This window comes from Pan troglodytes, chromosome 21, assembly GCF_028858775.2.
Source record: "Pan troglodytes isolate AG18354 chromosome 21, NHGRI_mPanTro3-v2.0_pri, whole genome shotgun sequence".
NCBI classification, from domain to species: domain Eukaryota; kingdom Metazoa; phylum Chordata; class Mammalia; order Primates; family Hominidae; genus Pan; species Pan troglodytes.
The window spans coordinates 8305429-8331148 of record NC_072419.2 but is presented as its reverse complement, the minus strand read 5'-3'; the positions used below and the strand labels follow the sequence as shown (position 1 = coordinate 8331148).

Genomic DNA, 25720 nt, shown 5'->3' with positions numbered 1-25720 from the left:
GACTTTCAGCCCAACTCCCCTTTACAGACAGGGGACTTAAGCCAAGAGATGGTAGGGGCCTTGTCCACAGTCACATGGCCAGTTATTGATGGAATCAAAGCCAGAGTCAAGGTCCGAATAGAGGCAGGCTCCTTCCTTCCCCAGTGTTTGTTAGACACTGTCTTCATAGAAGAACCTGGTGCATCACAGGTACTAAATAAAAGCTCCTCAAACAGAACCATGGATCAGGGAGCCAGGATTTCTTTTTTCATCCATTTCCCAAAGGTTCAGAATGCACCTCACATTCAGACACTAAAGCCCATTGGTGATTGGAAAACTTCTTCCAAACATAAGCCCTAACATTCCATATCGAGATTCCACGTCAGGACATAGAACTGCTCCACTCTTTAGCAGCTGCAGAATACTCCAATTTATGGAAATATCAAAATTTATTTCACAGCATTCTGTTGATGGGTATGTAAGTTGTTCCCAAACTTGAGCTACTAACAATCCTGCAGTGGATGGCCTTGTACATGTATCACCCTCCTCAGGTGGGAGACACCCACTGGAAGTGACATTGCTAAGTTAGAGGGTGTGTGTATTTTCATATATGAGAATATTATCTAATTTCCCTCCTACATGACATAGCAACAGGGCTCCCCACCACCCTTGAACATAGATGTGGAAGTGGATTTACCCTGATCAGATAATATAGGCAAAGACACCGAAGTTTCCAGATGGTGCCTCCCCAGCCCAGGCAATCACAGCCAGAAAGTAGCTCCGGTGTGACTCAGATCTGCTAACTCCTAGTAGGGTGCTCACCCCTCTTTGCCATGCTCTCAGCCTAAATGATGACCTGGATGAGAAAGGAGGGAGGCAGGGAAGGGGGCCATGGAGTGGCAGTTGTGCCAAAGTCTGCTTATAACCAGTGCTATGAGGGCGGAGCCATTTGTTGCCTCTTTAAAGATGAGGACACTGAGGCTCAGAGAGGAGATCTGAGTGGTGAGCAGGTCAGGGAGCCAAGATTTCCTCCCCACCAGCCTGACTTACAGCCCCTGTCTCTGCAACACTCACTCAGATGTGGTTTTCCAAGGGTAGAGAAATGCTCCAACCTTCTCTTTCCGGACTGTGGCATTGTTCAGTTCTATAGCGAAAAGCATTAAAAACGAAACTGAGGCTGGGTGCAGTGGCTCATGCCTGTAATCCCAGCACTTTGGGAGGCCGAGGTGGGTGGATCACCTGAGGTCAGGAGTTCAATACCAGCCTAACCAACATGGAGAAACCCCACCTTTACTAAAAATAAAAAAGCAGCCAGGCATGGTGGCGCATGCCTGTAATCCCAGCTACTCGGGAGGCTGAGGCAGGAGAATCGTTTGAAACTGGAAGGCGGAGGTTGCGGTGAGCCGAGATTGCACCATTGCACTCCAGCCTGGGCAACAAGAGCGAAACTCCATCAAAAACAAAATAAAACAAAACCAAAAAAATGAAAAAAAGTCCTGTAGGGGTAGGAGGGGCTCGCTTTACCCTCTCATTAGAAAGGTTCTGCAGATGGTTCACTATATGTCAAGCCTGTTCCTAAAAGACAGGTCTCAGCACACATGAAGCATTTAGGACTCTCCCCCAATGTTGTGCTGTTTCTCCTTCACTCAGCAGCATCTATGGAGCAGAGTTGGGCCTCCTGCAGCTCAGCGGAGCACGTGCCCACCTCTTCTTGGTGCTGAGGACTAAGGATGAGGAGATGAGGTATTTCCTACGGGGTGCGTGGGGCCCATAGGAGCAAGTTTCCATGCTCCCCTCAGGCTGACAGGAGCCCACAGTGTTTTGTTTCTGGCCACAGTGTATCTGGGCCTGGGCACCCAGGAGGGAGGCTTCTCCCTTGAATTGCATGAAGTCAAGAATCTCGAAGGGACAATAGGGTGTGCAGTCAGTGTTGGGGCTCAAGAATTCAGGGCACTTGCTCTGTTAATGGACATGAATGCTTGGTGGGACACAGAAGGTGCCCACTGGGACACATGGAGGACAAGGAGACAGTGCCTTCATTTCTCCCAGCCTCAGTTTCCTCATCTGTAGAATGGTGATCATCATGAACTCCTTTAAGAGAAAGAAAATGATTTGAGGTTCTCTCTGTAAATCACCTAGCACATTCTAAGCATCCCCAAATTGAGGTGCTATTTCAAGGTTGTGTAATCTTAAGCCAGTCTTGCCTTCCCTTGAGTCCTCAGTTTCTCCATCTGTGTGATGCTGATAATCATGGCCCCTACTCTAGGTTCTGTGAGGATCGGAGAGGATGTGCACAGAGCCTCTAATGGTGGAGGTGTTTGGTTTATCACTGAGCTTCGGCAGAACAGTGGTTAGGAGAGCATGGGCAAGAACTCAACTGCCTGGGCCACTTCCCAGCTCTGCCATTTTCTAGCTCTGTGACCTGGGACAAGGAAACCACCACTGTGGGCCTTGGTGTCCTCATCTGTTGATGATAACACTGACATCACAGACTGTAGGGAGAGCTGAAGGAGTTAAATCGTGTAACATGCTCAGAGCAGCACCTGGAATGCAGTAAATGTTCCATAAATGTGAACTATGTGATGCCGAAGCCATGACACCTCAGGTGGGCCAGTGCTCCTCCAGGCCTCAAGGATACATGGGGTTTGGGGTGGAGTCTCGTGGCTTTCAATCTTGGCCACCCATTAGAATCACCTGGGAAACTTTGACAAAAATGTTTACAAACCTGGACCCAGGATCCGCCTAAAAATGCCAATTTAATTGATCTGACATGGGCCTGGGCATCTGAACTCTTCATGACTCCAGAAGATTCTCATACGCAGTCCCCTGGCAAAGGTCATGCCCCATAGGGTTGGGGCTTTGAGAACAGCTTTTCTGGGGGTGGGTGTTTCAGAAAAAATGTGGTGGAAACAGCTCAGGAGGCCTCAGTGCCCTGGCCAGGACCCCTCCCACAGTACAGGCCTCAGGACCCAAGATAGAGTTTCCGGATAAAGCCCTGCTCAGATCCAGCCTCAGTGCTGGAGGACCTTCCATCATGAAAACGTGTGTATCTAAAAAAGCATTGAAATCCCAGTACTCCTCAGCCCCAAAAGTCTCCCTGCCTCAAAACACCAAGATGTCACGCAGGACGGGGCCAAGATGGCTGACTAGAAGCAGCAGCGATAGGAGGCTCCCATGGAAAAGAACCATAAAAGCGAGCAAATCCTGCAACACCAACTGAAGTATCCAGGTTCTGACATCAGAACTGACTAGGCAGCTGGCGAGACCCATGGAGAGGAAGAGCAGTGTGGTGCAGCGGCCCCCTGAGAGCTGTGGGGCAGGGAAGCCCCCACCCCCCAGCCAAGGGAGGCGGTGAGTGAGCTGCTACCTAGCCTGTGAAACAGTGCTTTTCCACAGAACTGTGCAACCCTCAGATCAGAAGATCCCACTCATGAGCCCATGCCACTGGGGCCTAGGGTCTCAATCAACCGCAGAGCTGCACAGATTCTCAACAGCCATTCAGCCAGAATCTCCTTAAGGCTGCTGAGCTCCCAGGGGAAGGGGTGGCCAGGACCACAGCTGTGGCTGCCTGCTGTTTAAGCCATCTGAGCTCCTTGGGGGATAGGCGGCAGCCAGCATTGGGACTGATCGCTGCCTAACACACTAAGTTCCCAGGGCAAGGGAAAGGTGGCAGCCATCTCTATAACTGCAGGCCATGCTTTTCCCCTGCTGGAGCCAGGGAGGCTGGATGGCTTGTTCCCAAGAGGTATCCCCCACAGCCCAACACACCAGCTGTGGCAAACTGCGGCCAGAGTGCCTTTTCAGGACTGACCCATCCCTCCTCACTGGGCAGGGCATCCCTCCAGGAACTCCAACAACTCCAGCCTGGGGCTCAGGGACAGAACTCTGATCTCCCTGGGCCTGAGCCCCTGTGGGGAGGGGTGGCCACTGTCTTAGTCTGGCAGACTTAGTTTTTCCTGCTGCTAGTTCTGAGAAATCTGGGCAGCCCAGATAAGTGGGTTTTTCCCCACTGAAGCACACTCACTCCACCAAGGGACAGTCAAAGTGCTTCGTTAAATGGGTCCTGCTCCCCGTGCCACCCAACTGAGAGAGACCCTCTAATAGGGGTTGTCGGACACCCTACACAGGAGTGCTCCTACTGGCATTAGATCAGTGCCCCTTGAGGTTAGAGATCCTAAAGGAAGGAGCAGGCACCCATCTTTGCCATTCTCCAGCCTCTTCAAGTGACATGTCCAGGTGTGGGAGCCAACCAGATGAAAAGGCCCGAAGTGAACCCTCAACAAACTGCAGCAGCCTTGCAGGGAAGGGACCTGACCATTGAAAGAAAAACAAACAGAAGGCAATAACAGCATCAACAAAAAAAGTCCCCACAAAAACCCCATCCAAGGGTCAGCAGCCTGAAAGATCAAAACTAGACATATTCATGAAGATGAGAAAAAATCAACAGAAAACACTGACGACCCAAAAGGCCAGAGTTGCCTCTTCTCCTCCAAATGATCGCAATGAGTCTCCAGCAGGGGTGCAAAACTGGACAAAGGAGGAAATGGACGAATTGACGGAAGTAGGCTTCAGAAGGTGAGTAATAACAAAGTCCACTGAGCTACAGGAGCATGTTCTAACCCAACGCAAAGAAGCTAAGAATCTTAATAAAAGGTTACAGGAGCTGGTAACTAGAAAAAACAGTTTATAGAGGAACATAAATGACCTGATGGAGCTAAAAAACATAGCACAAGAACTTTGTGAAGCATACACAAGTATCAGTAGTGGAAACGACCGAACAGAAGAAAGGATATCAGAGTTTGAAGACCATTTTGCTGAAATAAGGCATGCGGACAAGATTTTTAAAAAAGAATGAAAAGGAATGAACAAAACCTCAGAGAAATATGGGACTATGTAAAAAGACCACACCTATGATTGATTGGAGCACCTGAAAGAGATGGAGAGGATGGAACCAAATTGGAAAACACACTTCAGGATATTATCCAGGAGAACTTCCCCAACCTAGCAAGACAGGATAATATTGAAATTCAGGAAATATAGAAAACACCACTAAGATACTCCACAAGAAGATCAACCCCAAGACACATAATAATCAGACTCTCCAAGGTCAAAATGAAGGAAAAGATGTTAAGGGCAGCCAAAGAGAAAGGCAAGGTCACCTACAAAGGGAAGCCCATCAGACTAACAGAACAACTATTAGCAGAAACCCTACAAGCCAGGAGAGAGTGGGGGCCAATATTCAACATTCTTAAACAAAAGAATTTTCAACCCAGAATTTCATATCTAGCCAAACTAAGCTTCATATGTGAAGGACAAATAAAATCCTTTCCAAACAAGCAAATGCTGAGGGATTTGTCACCACCAGGCCTGCTTTGCAAGAGCTCCTGAAAGGAGTACTAAATATGGAAAGGAAAAACCGGTACCAGCCACTGCAAAAACATACCAAAATATAAAGATCAGTGATCACTATGAAGAAACTGCATCAACTAGTGTGCAAAATAATCAGATAGCATCATGAAGACAGGATCAAATTCACACGTAACAATATTAAGCTTAAATGTAATTAGGTTAAATCCCCCAATTAAAAGACATAGACAGGCAAATTGGATAAAGAGTCAAGCCCCATTGGTGTGCTGTATTTAGGAGACCCATCTCACATGCAAAGACACACGTAGGCTCAAAATAAAGGGGTGGAGGAAAATTTACCAAGCAAATGGAAAGCAAAAGAAGGTGGGGGTTGCGATCCTAGTCCCTGACAAAACAAACTTTAAACCAACAAAGATCAAAAAAGACAAAGAAGGGCATTACCTAACAGTAAAGGGATCAATTCAACTAACTATCCTAAATATAGGAGCACCCAGATTCATAAAACAAGTTCTTAGAGACCTATAAAAAGACTTAGACTCCCACACAATAATAGTGGGAGACATTAATACCCCATTGTCAATATTAGACAGATCAATGAGACAGAAAATTAATAAGGATATTCAGGGCTTGAACTCAGCTCTGGATCAAGTGGACCTAATAGACACCTACAGAACTCTCCACCCCAAATCAACAGAAAACACATTCTTCTCAGTGCCACAAGGCACTTATTCTAAAATCAACCACATAATTGGAAGTAAAACACTCCTCAGCAAATGCAAAAGAACGGAAATCATATCCAACAGTTTATCAGACCACAGTTCAATCAAATTAGAACTCAGAATTAAGAAACTCACTCAAAACCACACAACTACATGGAAATTGAAGAGCCTGCTCCTGAATGACTCCTGGGTAAATAATGAAATTAAGGCAGAAATTAAGAATTTATTTGAAACCAATAAGAACAAAGAGACAACATACCAGAATCTCTGGGACACAGCTAAAGCAGTGTTTAGAGGGAAATTTATAGCACTAAATGCCCACATCAGAAAGCTAGAAAGATCTGAAATCAACACCGTAACATCACAATTAAAAGATCTAGAGAAGCAAGAGCAAACAAATCCAAAAGCTAGCAGAAGACAAGAAATGACTAAGATCAGAAACGAACTGAAGGAGATAGAGACACAAAAAACCCTTCAAAAAATCAGTGAACCCAGGAGCTGGTTTTTTGAAGAAATTAACAAAATAGACCACTAGCTAGACTAATAAAGAAGAAAGGAGAGAAGAATCAAATCAATAAAAAAAAGATAAAGGGGATATCACCACTGACCCCATGGAAACACAAACTACCATCAGAAAATACTATGAACACTTCTACGCAAATAAACTAGAAAATCTAGAAGAAATGGATAAATTCCTGGACACATACACCCTCCCAAGACTAAACCAAAAAGAAATCGAGCCCCTGAATAGACCAATAACAAGTTCTGAAATTGAGGCAGTAATTAATAGCCTACCAACCAAAAAAAGCCCAGGACCAGATGGATTCACAGCCAAATTCTACCAGAGGTACAACGAGGAGCTGGAACCATTCCTTCTGAAACTATTCCAAATACTAGAAAAAGTGGGACACCTCCCTGACTCATTTTATGAAGCCAGCATCATCCTGATGCCAAAGCCTGGCAGAGACAGAACAAAAAAAGAAAACATCAGGCCAGTATCCCTGATAAACATCAAAGTGAAAATCCTCAATAAAATACTGGCAAACTGAATCCCACAGCACATCAAAAAGTTTATCCACCACAATCAAATTGGCTTCATCCCTGGCATGAAAGTCTGGTTGGTTCAACATACGCAAATCAATAAATGTAATCCATCACATAAACAGAACCAATGACAAAAGCCACATGATTATCTCAATAGATGCAGCAAAGGCCTTCAATACAATTCAACACCGCTTCATGCTAAAAATTCTCAATAAATCAGGTATTAACGGAACATATCTCAAAATAAAAAGAACTATTTATGACAACCCCACAGCCAATATCATAATGAATGTGCAAAAGCTGGAAACATTCCCCTTGAAAACCAGCACAAGACAAGGACTCCCTCTCTAACCATTTCTATTCAACATAGTATTAGAAGTTCTGGCCAGAGCAATCAGGCAAGAGAAGGAAATAAGGGGTATTCAAATAAGAAGAGAGGAAGTCAAATTGTCTTTGTTTGCAGATGACATGATTCTATATTTAGAAAGCCCCATCATCTCAGCCCAAAAACTCCTTAAGCTGATAAGAAACTTCAGCAAAGTCTCAGGATAGAAAATCAATGTGCAAAAATCACAAGCATTCCTATACACCAACAATAGACAAGCAGAGAGCCAAATCATGAATGAACTCCCATTCACAATTGGTACAAAAAGAATAAAATGCCTAGGAATACAACTTACAAGGGATTTGAAGGACCTCTTCAAGGAGAACTACAAACCACTGCTTCAAAGAAATAAGAGAGGACACAAAAAAATGGAAAAACATTCCATGCTCATGGATAGGAAGGATGAATGTCATGAAAAAGTAATTTATAGATTCAGTGCTATTCCCATCAAATTACCATTGACATTCTTCACAGAATTAGAAAAAAAACTACATTAAATTTTATATTGAACCAAAAAAAAGCCCATATAGCCAAGACAATCCTAAGCAAAAAGAACAAAATTGGAGGCATCACGCTACCTGACTTCAAACTATATTACAAGGCTACAGTAACCAAAACAGCATGGTACTGGTACCAAGACAGACATATAGACCAATGGAACAGAACGGAGACCTCAGAAATAATGCTGTACATTTACAACCATCTGATCTTCAACAAACCTGAGAAAAACAAGCAATGGAGAAAGGATTCCCTATTTAATAAATGGGACTGGGAAAACTGGTTAGCCACATGCAGAAAACTGAAACCAGACCCCTTCCTTACACCTTATACAAAAATTAACTCAAGATGGGTTAAAGACTTAAATGCAAAACCCAAAACCATAAAAACCCTAGAAGAAAACCTAGGCAATACCATTCAGGCATAGGCATGGGCAAAGACTTCATGACGAAAATGCCAAAAGCAATTGCAACAAAAGTGAAAGTTGACAAATGGTATCTAATTAAACTAAAGAGATTCTGCACAGGAATAGAAACTATCATGAGAGTGAACAGGCAACCTACAGAATGGGAGAAAATTTTTGCAATTTACCCATCTGACAAAGGTCTAATATCCAGAATCTACAAGGAACTTAAACAAATTCACAAGAAAAAAACAAACAACCCCATCAAAAAGTATGCAAAGTATATGAACACACACTTCTCAAAAGAAGACATTTATGTGGCCAACAAACATATGAAAAAAAGCTCAACATCACTGATCATTAGAGAAATGAAAATCAAAACCACAATGAGATACCATCTCATGCCAGTCAGAATGGTGATTATTAAAAAGTTAGGAAACAATAGATGCTGGTGATGCTGTGGAAAAATAGGAACGTTTTTACATTCTTGGTGGGAATGTAAATTAGTTCAACGATTGTGGAAGACAGTGTGGTGATTCCTCAAGGATCAAGAACCAGAGATACCATTGGACCCAGCAATCCCATTACTGGGTATGTAACCAAAGGAATATAAATCATTCTACTATGAGGACACATGCACATGTATGTTTATTGCAGCACTATTTACAATAGCAAAGACATGAAACCAACCCAAACGCCCATCAGTGATAGACTGGACAAAGAAAAGGTGGTACATATACACCATGGAATACTATGCAGCCGTAAAAAAGAATGAGTTCATGTCCTTTGCGGGGTCATGGATGAAGCTGGAAGCCATTATCCTCAGCAAACTAACACAGGGACAGAAAAGCAAACACCACATGTTCTCACTCATAAGTGGGAGTTGCACAATGTGAACACATGGACGCAGGGAGGGGAACAACACACACCAGGGCCAGTCAAGGGGTGGGGGGGTGAGGGGAAGGAGAGCATTAGGACAAATAGCTAATGCATGCAGGGCTTAAAATCTAGATGATGGGTTGATAGGTGCAGCAAACCACCATGGCACACATAACCTATAAAACAAACCTGCATATTCTGCACTTGTATCCCAGAACTTAAAGTAAAATAATAATAATAAAAAGATGTCACAGAGGACTCTGTTCCCCCCTCCTTCCAAAATGCTTCCAGCTTTACCTATGATCTTATTTTTTTTTTGAAAGCCAGTTGTCCAGACTTGGTGGTTTTGCTTCTATTATCATTTGAGTTTTTCATGAGGTGCAGGGAGCAGGATTTGAGCCTTTTCTTGGTGTTTCTACTCCTCTATGTTCTGCTGCCTAAAGAATAAGTGTGTAGATTCAGAAGTAGTAATGACCAAACCTCTTGATAACAGCCATAGGGCTCATTTATTAAGCACCTGCTGCATACCAGGCTCCGTGCTTGCATTCATCCTCCCTCATCTTACCAGGGTGGGTTTTTTATCCACTTTTGGCCCTTTGCTAGCTGGGGTCCCCTCAGACCCTGGTCCTATAAGGGACTCACACGAGGACCCCCTCAAGGCAATGAAGGGAGGATTAAAGAGCTGAGAGGTACAGAGGGAGCAGCCAGCATCAGGCTCCCAAGAAGCCCTCAATAAATGGGAACTGGTTACAGCCTCTCAGCCCTCTAGGGATGCCCAATGCTGCTGGTGTCTTGATGACTTGACTTCTTCAAGTGACACCCTTCTTACTGTGCCCATAAAATGTTTGCATGTGGTAGGGAGCAAGTTAATATTTACAAATGCAAGTATGCCTAATATGTGTTTCCTGATGACTGCTATAGGAGGTGCAGGGTAATAATTAGCAATTTGGAGACACGTTTAGGACTCATCTACAGGGAGAAACTACCCTCATTTTTCTGATTCTCCAGTTTGTGTGCTTTCAGGACCCAGGATAGATTTCTGCCTGTTGGGGTGGCCTAGATCTTTGTCTCTTGTAATGAATTAACGATGAAGAAATCACCCACCTTTGGCTTTCTTAGTACTCAGTGATCATTGTTTTTGAACCCAACCTGGCCCAACTGAAGACCTAGATTCCAAGAAACCTTCCCTCTTTTCAAATTTGGGACTTGGCACAGATTAGACCTGCTAACTAAAAAAAAAATAATGATTGATAGGAAGGCCAAAGGAAATAGCATTTATCTGGGAAATAAAGAGTTGCAATTTGGGAACCCTGAGTCATGGCAGTCCTGAATAGTGTCCCATAGGGCAATGCAGGAAAAGTTTTGTACTGGGGACTTTCACAAAATGTTGTTTTTGAAAACAGTTCATTGCCTGGCAGAAATGCTAAACTGCAAACTCGTATTAATTGGTTACTTAATTAGGACACTCCAGGATGAGAGAAATCAAAATCCCATGCACCTTGACTTCAGTCCGTTGTTATCCAGGTCTACAGCAACATCCTGTGGCTTGACCTTTAGCAGGTGTGAGTGCAATGCTCTTACAAACGCTTGACTCCATGTTAAAGCTTTAGCCTTAACTACATCATTTTCTTTCAAAAACTGTACTGGAATATTTGTGAAAAGAATGAAAAATATGGAATAAATTCATAAATACACAAAGAGAGCTCTGGGTATATGTCAAGTCTGGATTAAAGACAGATCTGAGTTTATTTTTATGAAGCATCTTCTGACTTTGATCCAAAGCAAAACTTCTTCCATGGCCCCATTTAATCCTTGTTGCATCCCTGGGAAGGGAAAATGCTGCTGTCCCACTTTGCAGATGAGGGGCTGCATGTTCCAGGCCACCCCTCTCATGGGCTGAACAGCCTGGTTGCAGGTCTCATGGTGGCGCCACTTTGCCATTGTTCCCTACTTTGGCTTCTGTAAACACCCTCTCTGAGGTTGGTGAGCTCTCCTGGGGAAACAGGCTAGCACCAGTTAATACACAGAGGGAGACCAATCAGTAACTTTGTTCCTGTGCCCAGATTGGTGGAAGTCACCCTATGTGGAGAGGAGGACTTTGAACTCAGACCTGGACTTCCCTCTGGGACCTTCCCCTACACTGTCTGACCTGGGGCTGGTCCTCACCTCTTCCAACATTTGCATCCTGCTCTGTAAAATGAGAATAAGAACACTATCCTCTCCACATTATTAGAAGGATTAAAATTAATGTATCTGAAGGTTCTTAACAGTGTCACACACTCATCGTTAGTGATTGTCATCTCAGTCATGTCTCCTGTTTATCGATGCCCCTTTTGTAGCCAAACCCTCTGCCCCCGTGGTATCGGGCCCTGCGGCGAGGACCACACCTGAGCACACAGTGAGTTTCACCTGCGAGTCCCATGGCTTCTCTCCCAGAGACATCACCCTGAAATGGTTCAAAAATGGGAATGAGCTCTCAGACTTCCAGACCAACGTGGACCCCACAGGACAGAGTGTGGCCTACAGCATCCGCAGCACAGCCAGGGTGGTACTGGACCCCTGGGACGTTCGCTCTCAGGTCATCTGTGAGGTGGCCCATGTCACCTTGCAGGGGGACCCTCTTCGTGGGACTGCCAACTTGTCTGAGGCCATCCGAGGTAGAGGACCCTCACACCCAGCCCAAGCCCACACCTGGCGGTCAAGCCCACTCCCCTCTCCCCAGGCTGTTGCTCCAGAGGTTGAATGGCCTGTAATCTAATCCCTGACTATACTGCCCGCCCGCCATGCACCTAGGTGTGCTGGTCACTTACTATCATTTTATTGGCAGCGGTTAGGGGACCAGCAATCACGTGCCAAGCTCTGCGCTAGAGAGTTTCATTTATCTCACCAGGAACAACTACTATTAGTGAGTACCTACTATGAGCCAAGTCCCTATGTGCTTGGCGATTTCACTGATTTTGCTACAGTTCTTACATTCCAACTGCATGCCAGGGGTTGTGCTTGTAGATTTCACTCATTCTTAGCCTAGTAGGAGCTACCAGTCCTTGAGCACCTACTGTGCACCAGGCACTGTGCTTGGTAATTTCATTCATATGCAAAGAGCGCCCTCAATGTCTTAGCATCTGCTGCCTGCCTAGCACTGTCCTGGTGATGCCCTCACCGTGGTAGTGGGAGTTAAGTTATGGAGCCCTCCCTGTGATCTGTCTGTGCCACAAGATCAGAGCTTCTACCCTGTGCTGTTTCAGTTCCACCCACCTTGGAGGTTACTCAACAGCCCATGAGGGCAGGGAACCAGGTAAACGTCACCTGCCAGGTGAGGAAGTTCTACCCCCAGAGCCTACAGCTGACCTGGTTGGAGAATGGAAACGTGTGCCAGAGAGAAACAGCCTCGACCCTTACAGAGAACAAGGATGGTACCTACAACTGGACAAGCTGGTTCCTGGTGAATGTATCTGCCCACAGGGATGATGTGGTCCTCACCTGCCAGGTGAAGCATGATGGGCAGCTGGTGGTCAGCAAACGCCTTGCCCTGGAGGTCACAGTCCACCAGAAGGACCAGAGCTCAGATGCTACCCCTGGTGAGGTTGCTCAAAATTTTTAAATTTTGTCTCTTTCTTTCATGTTAAAAGTAATATCCACACTTGCTGTAAAATAAGCTAGAAGTCTATAAATAAAAGTAAAATTTTAACGTCAGCTCCATCCCTCCAAATCCCACATGCCAAGAGTCATGACTAGTAAGAATTTGATGCACAAGTTAATAGAACTTTTGACATAAATATATGTTTAATTTTTTTTTTTTTGAGACGGAGTCTTGCTCTGTCACCCAGGCTGGAGTGCAGTGGCGCAATCTCGGCTCACTGCAAGCTCCGCCTCCCGGGTTCACGCCATTCTCCTGCCTTAGCTTCCCAAGTAGCTGGGACTACAGGCGCCCGCCACCACGCCCGGCTAATTTTTTGTATTTTTAGTAGAGACGGGGTTTCACTGTGTTAGCCAGGATGGTCTCGATCTCCTGACCTCGTGATCCGCCTGCCTCAGCCTCCCAAAGTGCTGGGATTACAGGCGTGAGCCGCCACACTCGGCCTACATAAATATATATTTAAGGAGCAAAGAGGCAGGCAGGGGGAACCATCTTTTCATAGAGTCCTTTGCCTTCCCTTATTCCTTGAGAGTTGTTATGCCCCTGTTTCTCATCAGCCCACCCTTGTGCTCCCTAGTTTTTCTAACCTCTGCTTTGTTTCTGTTTCATCCTAAACTTTTCCATCCACATTTATGACCTCATCCCAGTACACCCTGACATCTGCTGTGTATGTTTCAGAAAGACAAATGTAGTTTAAAACTCTACCAGGCCTGGCGGTTCACGCCTGTAATCCCAGCACTTTGGGAGGCCAAGGCAGGCGGATCACGAGGTCAGGAGATCGAGACCATCCTGGCTAACATGGTGAAACCCCATCTCTACTAAAAATACAAAAAAATTAGCCGGGCATGGTGGCGGGCGCCTGTAGTCCCAGCTACTCTGGAGGCTGAGGCAGGAGAATGGTGTGAACCCAGGAGGCAGAGCTTGCAGTGAGCCGAGATCATGCCACTGCACTCCAGCCTGGGCGACAGAGTGAGACTCTGTCAAAACAAAAACAAAAAAAGAAAAACTGTACCAGGCCTGCAGGTGACCATGAATGGTCACAGAACGGACCTCTTCTGTGTCCTGATTGTGATATTTGAGCAACAATAATCACAAACCCCTCTGCAAATTTACTAAGTGCAAATTTCCATTCATCCATGATCTCTGTTTTTGCTTCAACCACCCAGTGAGTCTGGAGTTTTAAAGAAGGGGAAACTAGGACTTGGGAAGTCATGGGGGATGTTGTTGAAGACCTCTTGCCTTTAGATCAGGTTATTGGTTCAAACTAATTAAAGTAAATCTGGGTCCCTGAGAACAAGGTCAGTTACAGCCTAAAATGCAAATTTGTGCTAGTTAGAGAAACATTCCTCTTCTGCTGGGCATTGTCCCATGGACCTGAAGGTGGCCTGTGTTCCACTCCGTATGACCAAAATATGTCTTACTTCCCTCTTGTGTAATACCAGGAGGGGTCTCAACTCCAGGAGACTTTTCAAAGGCCCAGGTTCCTCCCACATACCTTATGGTGGTTAGTCTTATCTGCTGGGTCAGTGCTAGGTCACGGATTTTTCCATGTCCCTGTCTGCTGGAAGAGTAAATATAGGAAATGGAGGGCAAAAAATGTCTTCTATAATCAGAGATGTATGGAAGGCATGTGATCATGTCCACAGCTAACTCAGTCATGCATGTACACGCAGTTCCAAATGGAATCCATAGTTGGGTGATCTTATGACTAAAGACAGCTTTACAAAACCAGTATCATTATTACAGTTAATACAATTTCAAATTTTTAATCACAGAATTTCATAAAATTATTAAAACAATTCCCTTATATCATCTAAAATGGAGTATACATTCAAATTTTCCTCAAATTTCTTTTACGACTATCTTTCTGTGCACTAAATTTGGTTTTAATTCATATTTAAATGCTTTGCAGTATTTTTCTTTGAAACACTTGGGCCTCAAGAATTTTTGGGGGTGTTTTAAAATTATAAATTTAATTTCCTCAGTAGTTTAGGGTTACTCATGTTATTCATTTCATATTGGGTGAGTTCCGGTAACTCGTGCCTTTTGAAGAATTTTGTGTCCATTTTATCTAAGTTGTCATATTTTTGTGTGTAGAGTTGTTCATAATATCTCCTTATTATCTTTTTGATGTCTGAAGGGTCTATGGTGATATCCCCTGTTTCAACCTCATATCTAAAATATGCCATTTCTGTTTTCTTCTTCATCAGCCTTGCTATAGCTTTTTTCCATTTTATTGGTCTTTTCAAAGGACCACTTTGTTTCCGTGAGTTTTTAAATTGTTTTTCTGTTTTCAGTTTATTCATTTTTTGCACTCTTCTTTTTATTAATTCCTGTCTCCTGCTTGCTTTGAGTTTATTTTGCTCTACTTTTTCTAGTTTCTTGAAGTGGTGATTTAATTGACTTGAGGCTTTTGCTCTTTTCTATGTCATTCCTTTGCCTCCGTTTATGGCTGGGGCTGGTGTTGGGGGGTGGGTCCCAGGTGCCTGGCTGCAGGGCTGTCCCTCAGTCCTGAGGCCCCTAGTCAGTCTCCCTTCTTCCTCTCCCACCTTGGAATTTCTCCTATTCCTGATCCTTGTGATGTTTCTAGGGTTCACAGTTTTACTTCTCAGGGAGGTAAAACTGCACCATCAAGACTGGATTGCATTTGCTTTTCAGTTATTCATCCACCCACTGGCTTGGACCAGGACCAGGGCTGGCATTTTTGGGTGCTTTCGGTTTGCCAGATGTAGCATCTTTGCTCAGGTACTAAGGCTGGACATGCATTTTAAGTTGTCTAGGCTGGCAGGTAAAGTGCAAGATGCCTTGTGATTACATAAGTGCTGCACCAGTGGCGTGGGAGCCCGGTAAGAGATTGTGCACTAGGGTTAGGTGAGTGTTCTCTTTCGACTCACAGTCATTTTGCAGTTTGGCTTTCTCTCTTCAAGTAATACTGAGAGCCAGGGTTGTACAGAACTTACTTTTTTGTTTTCATTTTTTATTTGATTTGGGGAGGATATTTTATACAGATAAGTAGCTATGCTGCTGCAATTGTACCCAGCAACTCCTAAGTCAACCGAAGATCTTTGAGTGCTTTGACCCAAATGTCCACTCCCACATTCCAGGGTCCCACAACTTCCCCATCGGGGCCCTACCCCAGCATAGCAACCGTTGAAGCTGAGATTCATCCTCCTCTGTGATTCTGCTACTCTTTTAATGATGTCCAGGGCCCAACCCTCTATTCTTTCTGCCCTCTAGCCACAAGAGATAAGAAAGTGCAGTGCTGCCAAGAAGTCCTCTTGCTTTCACGCTGAACCTTAACTCATAATCAATCACTCGTAGCTTCTCAGCATCTTTCCCAAAAAAAAATATGCCCAGTGATAGCCATGGAACAACTTAGTCCTTATAACTACCATTTCCCAATTTGTTTCAAAAGCCTGATGCCAAGGAATTTCCTGCCTGTGGTTACACCATCCCAGCTTACTGCCAGTGAAAGTTTTATCAATTGCATCCCAGCCATGGTGCCCAGCCCCACTCACTGCCAGCCCTGAGGTCCTCATTGCGAGCTGATGAGTATTCAGGCTTCAAATTTATATTTTAGAGTCAGTTTTCCAGACAACTTACCAAGGTCAGTTTCTCTGTAAGGCAGACTAGAGATGGATACAGGAATGCAGGAAGCATCCTGAAGAGCTGTAGGGTCAGCATGCCTCAGGAAATGGGGAGGCAGCACTGTAGGAGGAGCGAGGTGCTGAGCTACAGTGCAGGTAGGACAAAGACCCAGCTGCTCCTGCGGAGGATCCCAAGGGCTGAGAGGGTCATGTAGTGTTTTGTAATTGAGGAGAGAAGCGTGGCCTTCCTATTTTCAATTCAGCCAGTCTTTCTTGTGGGCTGTCCCCTAGAAGGAGGAGTGAACTTGGAATTGGGCAGTGCAGCCTTCCTCGAGGGAGAAGAAGTCCCAGAGAGCCACCCAGCTGAGAACTGCCGGCCTCCGACACCCCAGCAGCCACAGATGCTGAGTTCTCCATTTCTTCCTTAAGGACCCACCAGCACCATTTTATTTATTTAAAATATACTGTAATATCTTTAATGGCCCAAACTGCTCGCGTTAAAAATGTTGATTTTAAAAGCCTGAACTGCTCATGTTAAAAATGCAGCATCCAAACACGTGCTTCCCGGTAACTGAGTGTGCCCAACTTAACAGAAAGATTTCAGATGACACCTGCACTGGGGTGGAGGTGGCCTAGGTGACGTCTGAGGCCCTCCCAAGCATGAGACCCATTTCCGTGACTCACCAGGGTGTTTTCTAGCCAGAAGGTTTCATTATGTCCAGCGCTCCATGGCTCCTCCAGGTTCTGAGAATACGGAGTCCTCCCCTTACTTCTGGGGCTAAGCAGGGAACCTGCAACTCTCATTGTGAAGCCATCCTCAAGCCACCTGCCTACCCTTTTATAGTCATTAAAGTGTCCCTATGAATTTGGACTTTTGTTCCAAAGGACATGGTCTCAGGGATCAACCTAAGGAACACTAGTGATGAGCTTCTTTAGGTTTGAATGCAAGTAACCTTGTGACCCTCCCTAAAATCCATGGGCCTCAGTTTCCCTAGCAGAATGGAATGACAATCCCTGCTCCCATAGGCTTGTGAGGGTCAAGTGAGGAACCCCATTGCCACATGTATGAATACCTGAGTACACACCCCCTCCACCTCTTCCCTCCAGGAGAATAAGCTGGCAACCTGGGACAGGATGAGTGAGAATGGGGAGCCTCTTTCTGTGGCTTCTGCCTTGTGCTGGAGTGAAGATAGCCTGGGCAGGATGCAGGTTCAAAGGTGGGGCATAGATGGGCCCAGGCAGCCTCAGACGGGGTAAGTGGAGGCCCCTACAATGGCCTCCCAAGTGGTCTCTCTCATAGCCCCTCGTCTTCCCTGATTTCCAGGCCCGGCATCATCTCTTACTGCGCTGCTCCTCATAGCTGTCCTCCTGGGCCCCATCTACGTCCCCTGGAAGCAGAAGACCTGACTGTAAGTACAAGGAAGGGAGGACAGACCAAGGGCTGTCTCAGAAGGGCAAGGCCAACAGGAAGGCCCAGCCCACATGCCATGCAGCACCAGGGTCCATGGAGTTAAGCTCCCTCCGCACCCTCGGAAGTCTTGGGGAACCCTTTAAAAGGCTCCCAACCCACAGAAATTATGTGGGTGGTGTACAATGTGGGATGCTTGAAATGTGTTCAAAGATGTCCACAGTGCCCTAGGAGTTTCATGGAGGCAGTGATGAGTGGGTGGTCCCTTGCAGGCTATCTGTAGATTATTTGAATGCTGGGACTCCATGGGGTCAGAGGAATCCACATTGTAGACTAATGTTGAGAAACCCAAATGGGAGGCTGTTTGTGCTCTGACCCTCTGTGTGCCTGAGTGGAAGGAATATTGGAAAGGGCATCAGGACTTGGCAGGATGGCTGAGCAGGCAGAGTTCTATCTCAGGACTGCCTGTCCACCAGCGACAGGTATCCCAGGAGACCAGCCCCGAGAACATAACAGACTCTCAGGAAACATGTCTTGAAAGATGAGCAGATGACTAAGTGTGGATGTGTTTCCTACAGCTCCTTCCTTCCTCCCCTGCCACGTGGGACCCTCATCTCTGCTGCCTCCTCCCTTTCCTGAGAGGCTCAGCTTGAGAGAATGAGCCAGTGAGAAGCTTCTCTAGACTTGGCTCCAAACACCTCCCCTCCCAAGACATCTGCCTGCCCACAGGCTCCTGTTGCTCCTTCACACAGACCTGGATGCCCCAGAGCAAGGTCTTCATTCATGGTCCTGAGCAGGGGCCATGGGATTGGGCTCTGGGCACTGACTTAACGGCACCTCCCTAGAAGGTGAGAAACATGCCAAATCTAAACACACGAGGACTCCCATCCATCGCCTTGAGACTGACCATAAACCACAGATGCTCTCCAGGTTCTCAAGAGTTATCCTGCCTTCCAGATTCCTGCCTATCCCAACTCCCCAGCCTTGCTGAGGTTCTCTATTGCCTCTTGAATACAAATGCACTCCCAAAGTGGTTTTAAGAAAATAAAAAGATTATCCTTCCTCTTTGTCTAAGGGTCCTACTCCTCACACTCAGAAACAAAGAAGCTCTCCCTGCTCTTTCTGTGATGGGAACACTAGTTCTAGCATCCTGCAGGCTTCCCAGCCCTGCTGCAGCTCATGGCAGAAATGCTGCCACAGTCCAAAAGCCTCCTTGACTCCCGGAATCCTCCCTGATGTCTCTTTACACCCCATACTCATGAGATGGTAAGTGTTTAAAAATGGACTCTCTTAAAGGAAAAAAAAAGCTGATTTGTTGTACTTGACAATTTCTGTGGTGTCATCACCCCCAACATGGCCAGTTTCAAGCTACCAGAAGTTTAACAACTGGATTGCAAAATTCCTGAAACTTAACGGTTGGCTTTCAGGGGCCAGTCCAAGCCTGCTGCAGGACAGCACTGAGTTACATCCCTAACCTGCACACTTCTCACCTCCAACACCCCTCCCTGTCCCGGCCAGCATCATCTCTTCCGGGAACACTTCTGTAGCCTCTGTTGGCTTTCATTTTTCAGCTACAGTGATTTTTGGAAAAGTCAAATTGTATCACTCCTCTGCTTCTTCCCCAACACAGCTGCATGGCTCCCTTCATCCCTCCTTCAAGCCTCTGCTCAATGTCACTTTATTAAAGGCACCTTTGGCAAACCACCCTGTACATAATATCAATTCTCCTGTCTACCCTGGCATTCTAATTTCTCTTATCTTGATTAATTTTTATTTAGCATTTATTACCATAAGCATTATACCGAATACAGGCAGCCCTCGCTTTTCACAGCAGTGCAAGATTGCAAGAATGACTGTGCAGCCGTAAACCCAGGAAAGCAATCTCCACATCCAATCAGAAAAACAATGATCATATTGTGACCTTTACAATTTTTTGTCAAAATATAGGAAACTCTTATAGTGTCAGTTACAAATGTAGAAGGCAATAAAAAATAATAAATGAATATTTATTAGTACCCTGTAATTCAAAACATTGGAAACATCGAGTGTTTAAGTATTTTATTTCTTTGTAAAAATGTTTCAAGAGTAGTTGGAAGAGTGCTTACCTCCTTCTTGTACACTTCGGATATGGAGCAAACATCCTTTCTATCTGGGTGTTTTATCACCTTCCTCTCTAAGTTTGGATTTGTTTCCAGCACCTTATCATTTGCACTTTCAGTGTCGTGAAATCTCTGCAAAAGTTCCTTTCACGTGAAGATTTTTGCTGTTGTCGCATCCTCAGGGACACCTTCACCCTATTTGTCAGCACCCCATCCCGTATCTGTTAAATTCAGCTTCTCTAAGTCCTGCGGGCTGCCTATCTGAAGTTTCTCAAACACTACCAGGGTCTACGTTGCTTCACCAGCTATTCATGCTTCTATAACTCCACTGACATTCAATTTGAACTTTATCTCCAGCATTTTCACTGCTCATTTATTCACTGCATTTTCACTGTGGTTGTCCAATCTCTCTTTCAATTATTTGTTTCCCAAAAATGTCACATGGGCTCATCACCAGTTACATGAGGTTGCAGTCTTATGTGAGCCTGTGCCCCTGGCCTGTGGACTTCACAAGTGCCTCTCAGTTTTTTCCCCTATGGTGGGACAGGATGGCTAGAGGGGGCTGGAGTTGGGTGCTTGCCTTCCCCATTTAGGTTAGGCTCTGATCAAAGCCCAGCAGATTAGGCACTGGTAAAATAGTTTCTCCTGAGAGCTGGGCTTGGTAAGAAGAAAGAATGCTCTGGTGTAGTTCAGAATGATTCGCTTTCCCCTCCCCACCCCCCAGGAAGCACAAGTGAATGTTTCTCTCATATTCACTCTGAGCACCTAATCAAGCTCCTGGAGGTAAATCTCACAACAGTGTTGGAGTTCCCTGCGATTGGGTCCTGCTGGAATCTGTTCCTCAGACTGGCCCACACCAAGCCTCTAGCAATTCTTCAATTACAGTGCAGGTTTTCCTACCCTGGCACTGGTTCCCATGGAGGTTTTGGCTTCAGGAAGTTGTAATTCTCTATATCATTTTGTCTAACTTCCAGTTTTGGAGACAATGGTCTGCTCTGTGACCTCATTTCTCTGACAGACCTGAGAAGAGTTGCCATTTCTTATTTGCTCAGCTTGTTACTTGATGTTGGCCCTAGGGACTTTTTGCAGGGCACATCCAGGAGTTTTGGTTCCATCCTTAAAGGCTGCTACAGTAACAAGACCTCAAACTTTCCACACCCAGAATTACAGTCTCTGAAAATCCAAACTCAGTCCTTAGCTACAGGGCCCTGTGGATCAGGGCTGTCAACTGAGGAAAGGCCAAGGGAACCCTGGCATGAAGTGAGTGCCCCTGGGACAGAGAGCAGGCCCAGAGCAGTCAAACTCTCTCCACTACTGTCCAAGGCTCCCAGGCGTGGGAACCCCAAGGTGGATATCAGCAACTTCTCAGGGGTGGCAACTCTGCCTGCTTCCTCTTTTACTATGAGACCGTGCCAGTCTCGTGGCCTTTTCCTTCCACAGCAAATTCCCTCCTCAGATATCATGGCAGGTGGGGCTTCTCCTTCCCTGCAGAGCTCAGAGGCTGGGGTCTCTCCATGATAAACTTTCAACAGAGCAGGCAATGGCCATACCTGTCTTCCAGCCCACCTGGACAACCCTTGCCTCTTTATGCTATTGGGACTCACAGGCGAGAGCAGCCTGTTCTACACAGGTGTATTTATATGTAATGTCTCCTCACCCTCTCAGCCCATCTCACCCGTATCTGTGGATTTCCATTTGGGAACATTTTCTTCTCTCCCATCCCAGCAGGAGACAAGATTTGGAGTACACTTTCCGTGAGCATCTGTGCAGACTCTTACCGGGATTTGCCTTTCTTTAGTCACAGTGATTTCCCGAGGTCATGCTTGTACCATGACCCAGGTGCTAGTAATGACTTCGTGATTATAGGGCTAGACACGTGACCCACACTCATCATGTGGTGGTATCTGCACATCCCCCAGCCATTGGCCAGGGTTGTTGCACTGCATCGTAAATCCTCGAGGACAGAGAGTCTGCTTTTTAAAGGTGTTACTATTGCCAAAACACCACCTAATAACAATAACATCTAACTTTTGGAGCACAATCAGCAATTATTAAGGAATTTGCATATATTAATCCATTTTATGACCATAACAAACCTCTGAAGTTGATATGATTATTTCCATTTTATATTTGAGAGAACTCAAGAAACAGAGATGTTAAACAGATTCCCCTGGGTCACACAGCTAGAACTGATAGAACTAAATTCAAATCTAGAAGTTCTGATTCCTAAGCCCACAAGCTTAATCTTTGCTCTCCTCAAACATCCACTGACTCCTCACTTGTCCCACAGCCTTATCTCATTATCTGCACCTTCTGTCATGAGTGCAGGGCTAAACTTGGCAGAAGGAGAATTTTAGCTCATGGTTCCCCAGGCTCCTGGTTTTCTCAGACATTCAGGCTGTATCTGTACTGCACAAAGTCAACCTAAATTTGAAACTCAATTCTCCACATGATTTCCACAAAATTTTTCACTCAAATTGTATCTATGCGTCTAATAGATCTTCATTGAAGGATTGGAGTTCACAGGAAGTCATCTTGCTGCTTTAAGTAGAGATTCTGCCAAAGCATGGAAATTATTCTATCAATATTTGAGTCATATATTTCAAATCATAATTTTTGGAGGCATAATATTTTGTGACTCATCTTTCAGGTTAGTTGTTACTTTCATAAAAGGAAACATTTCTCTTTCAACCATTTGTGCTTTTTACCTTAAACTATGCTTCTTAAGATAGTATTTCTATTGCAACATTTTCAAACTATTTTGTGTTATAGCTTTTACCATTGCTATATTTATACCTATTGTCATTAATTTGTTTGGGTGTGTCTCTTTGTGCTGGGTTCTAGGAGATTGTCCCTGCATGAAGAGCCAGCTCACTAACTTACTACTCATTTATGTACAGTCAGCTACTCAATTGATATGGTTTGGATCTGTTTCCCCACCAAAATCTCATGTCAAATTGTAATCCCCAGTGTTGGAGATGGGGACTGCTAGGAAGTGATTGAATCGTGGGGGCAGGTTTCCCTCTTGGTGCTGTTCTTGTAATAGTGACTGAGTTCTGGTGAAATCTGGTTGTTTAAAAGTGTGTAACACCTCCACCCTCTCTATCCCTCATGCTCCAGCCATGTGAGATAAGTCTCCATCCACTTTGCCTTCCACCCTTACTGTAAGTTTCCTGAGGCCTCCCAGAAGCCAGGTGTATGCAAGCATCATGCTTCCTATACAGCCTGTGGAACCAGGAGCCAATGAAACCTCTTTTCTTTATAAATTACCCAGTCTCAGGTATTTCTTTTAGCTGTGTGAGAATGAACTAACACAAAAAATTGATACTGAGGAGTGGGGCATTGCTATAAAGTTACCTGCAAATGTGGAAGTGGCTTTGGAACTGGATAATGAGCAGAGGTTGAATGAGTGTAGAGGGCTTAGAAGACAGGAAGATGAGCGAAAGCTGGGAATTTCCCAGAGATTTCTTGAATTGTGACCAAAATGCTGAGAGTAATATGGACCATGAAGTCCAGGCTGAGGAGGTCTCAGATGGAAATGATGAACTTCCTGGCAACTGGAGCAAAGATCGGTTTTGTTAAGTCTTGGCAAAGAGCTTGGAGGCACTGTGCCCCTGCCCTGGGGTTCTGTGAAACATTGAACTTGGGAGTGACAATTTAGAGTATCTGCTGGAAGAAATTTCTAAGCAGCAAAGCATTCAAGAAATTTCCTGAGGCGGGGCACAGTGGCTCATGTCTGTAATCCCAGCACTTTGGGAGGCCAAGGCGGGCAGATCACGAGGTTAGGAGTTTGAGACCAGTCTGGCCAATATGGTGAAACCCCATCTCTACTAAAAATACAAAAAAAAAAAAACAAAATTAGCCAGGTGTGGTGGTGCATGGCACACACCTGTAGTCCCAGCTATTTAGGAGGCTGAGGCAGGAGACTCACTTGAACCCGGGAGATGGAGGTTGCAGTAAGCCAAGATTGCACCACTGCACTCCAGCCTGGGTGACAGAGTAAGACTTTATATCACACACAAAAAAGAAGAAGCAGTTACCTCGCTGCTTCTAACAGCCTAATTCATATGCGTAAGCACAGAGATGACTTGAAACTGGAACTTATATTTAAAAGGGAAGCAGAGCATAAAAGCTTGGAAAATTTGCAGCCTGGACATGTGGTAGAAAAGAAAGGCCCATTTTCAGGCAACGAATTCAAGCAGGCTGTGAACTTTGCATAAGTAAAAAGAAGCCAAATGCTAATATTCAAAACACTGGGAAAAGCCTTCAAAGGCATTTCAGAGACCATCTCATTACAGGCACAGAGGTCTAAGAGGGAAGAATGGTTTTGAGAGCCAGACCCAGGGCCTGCTGCCCTGTGCAGCCTTTGGACATGGCCCACTGCACTGCATTCACTCCAGCTCCAGTCTTGGCTCAAAGGGGCTCAAGTATATCTCAGCTGCTGCTTCAGAGGGTGCCAGCCATAAGCCCTGGTGGCTCCATGTGGTGTGAAGCCTGCAGGTATGCAGAGTACAAGAGCTGAGGATTGGGAGCCTCTGCCTAGATGTCAGAGGATATATGGAAAAGTCTAGATGTCCAGGCAGAAGCCGGAGCCCTCATGAAGAACCTCTACTAGGGCAGTGCAGAAGGGAAATGTGGGGTTGGAGCCCCCACACAATTCCCACTGGGGCATTGCCTAGTGGAGCTGTGAGAAGAGGGCCACCTTCCTCCAGACCAAAGATTGATAGATCCACTAGCAGCTTGCACCATGTGCAGGGAAAAGCTGCAGGCATTCAACACCAAGTATGAGAAGAACCGTGGAATTTGAATTTTGCAAAGGCACAGAGGTGGAGCTGCTCAAGGTTTTGGGAGTGCACCCCTTCCACCAGTGTGCCCTGGATGTGAGACATGGAGTCAAAGGAGATAATTTTGGAGCTTTAATGGCTGCCCTGCTGGGTTTCAGATTGCATTGCATAGGCCTGTATTCCCTTTCTTTTGGGCAATGTATCTCTTTTGAAATGGGAGTATTCCCATTCAATTGGCTAAAGCCAATGCCTATACCCCATTGTATCTTGGAAGTAACTGACTTATTTTTAATTTTACAGGCTTATAGGTGGAAGGCACTTGCCTTGTCTCAGATAAGACTTTGGACTTTTGACTTAATACTGAAATGAGTTAAGACTTTGGGGGACTTCTGGGAAGGCATGATTGTATTTGCAATGTGATAAGGACATAATATTTGAAAGTGGGCAGGAGAAAATGATAAGGTTTAGATCTGTGCCACCACCAAAATCTCATGTTGAATTGTAACCCCCAGTGTTGGAGGTAGGACCTGGTGGAAGTTGGCTGGGTCTTTGGGTCAGATTTCCCTCTTGGTGCTGTTCTCATGATGATGAGTGAGTTCTCATGAGATCTGGTTGTTTTAAAGTGTGTGGCACCTCCCTACTCTCTCTCTCCCTCCTGCTCTGGTCGTGTAAATATGCTCACTTCCCCTTCACCTTTTGCCATTTTTGTAAGTTTCCTGTGACCTCCCAGAAGCTGATATCAGCATTATGCTTCCTGTAAAGCCTCTGAAACCATGAGCCAATTAAACCTCTTCTCTTTATCAATTACCCAGTCTCAGGTATTTCATTATAACAATTATAGAAAGAACAGATTAATACATCCACCTATTTGTTTTTTAAACAATTTAGCACTAATTATATTTTTTCAAAATTCTTCTTTTTATTACTTTTC

The 25720-nt window shown here is 45.2% G+C and overlaps 1 protein-coding gene across 10 annotated transcripts in view; it reads left to right on the top strand.

The window, feature by feature from the left end:
• LOC129135302 (signal-regulatory protein beta-1) overlaps positions 1-25720 on the top strand; it is a 57204-nt gene that overhangs the window by 9683 nt on the left and 21801 nt on the right. For 5 of the 10 annotated variants that reach the window (XM_024352243.3, XM_024352242.3, XM_514798.9 and 2 more), the window contains exons 3-6: positions 11614-11931; positions 12520-12852; positions 17606-17715; positions 17823-17907. In XM_024352243.3, the coding sequence (XP_024208011.2) occupies positions 12769-12852; positions 17606-17715; positions 17823-17907 (279 nt within the window). In that variant the 5' untranslated portion in view covers positions 11614-11931; positions 12520-12768. Of the gene's footprint in view, positions 1-11613; positions 11932-12108; positions 12180-12519; positions 12853-17605; positions 17716-17822; positions 17908-18490; positions 19173-25720 lie in introns of those variants that run through there. The other 5 variants (XM_054674410.1, XM_024352246.2, XM_024352245.2 and 2 more) reach the window with 2 other exon arrangements.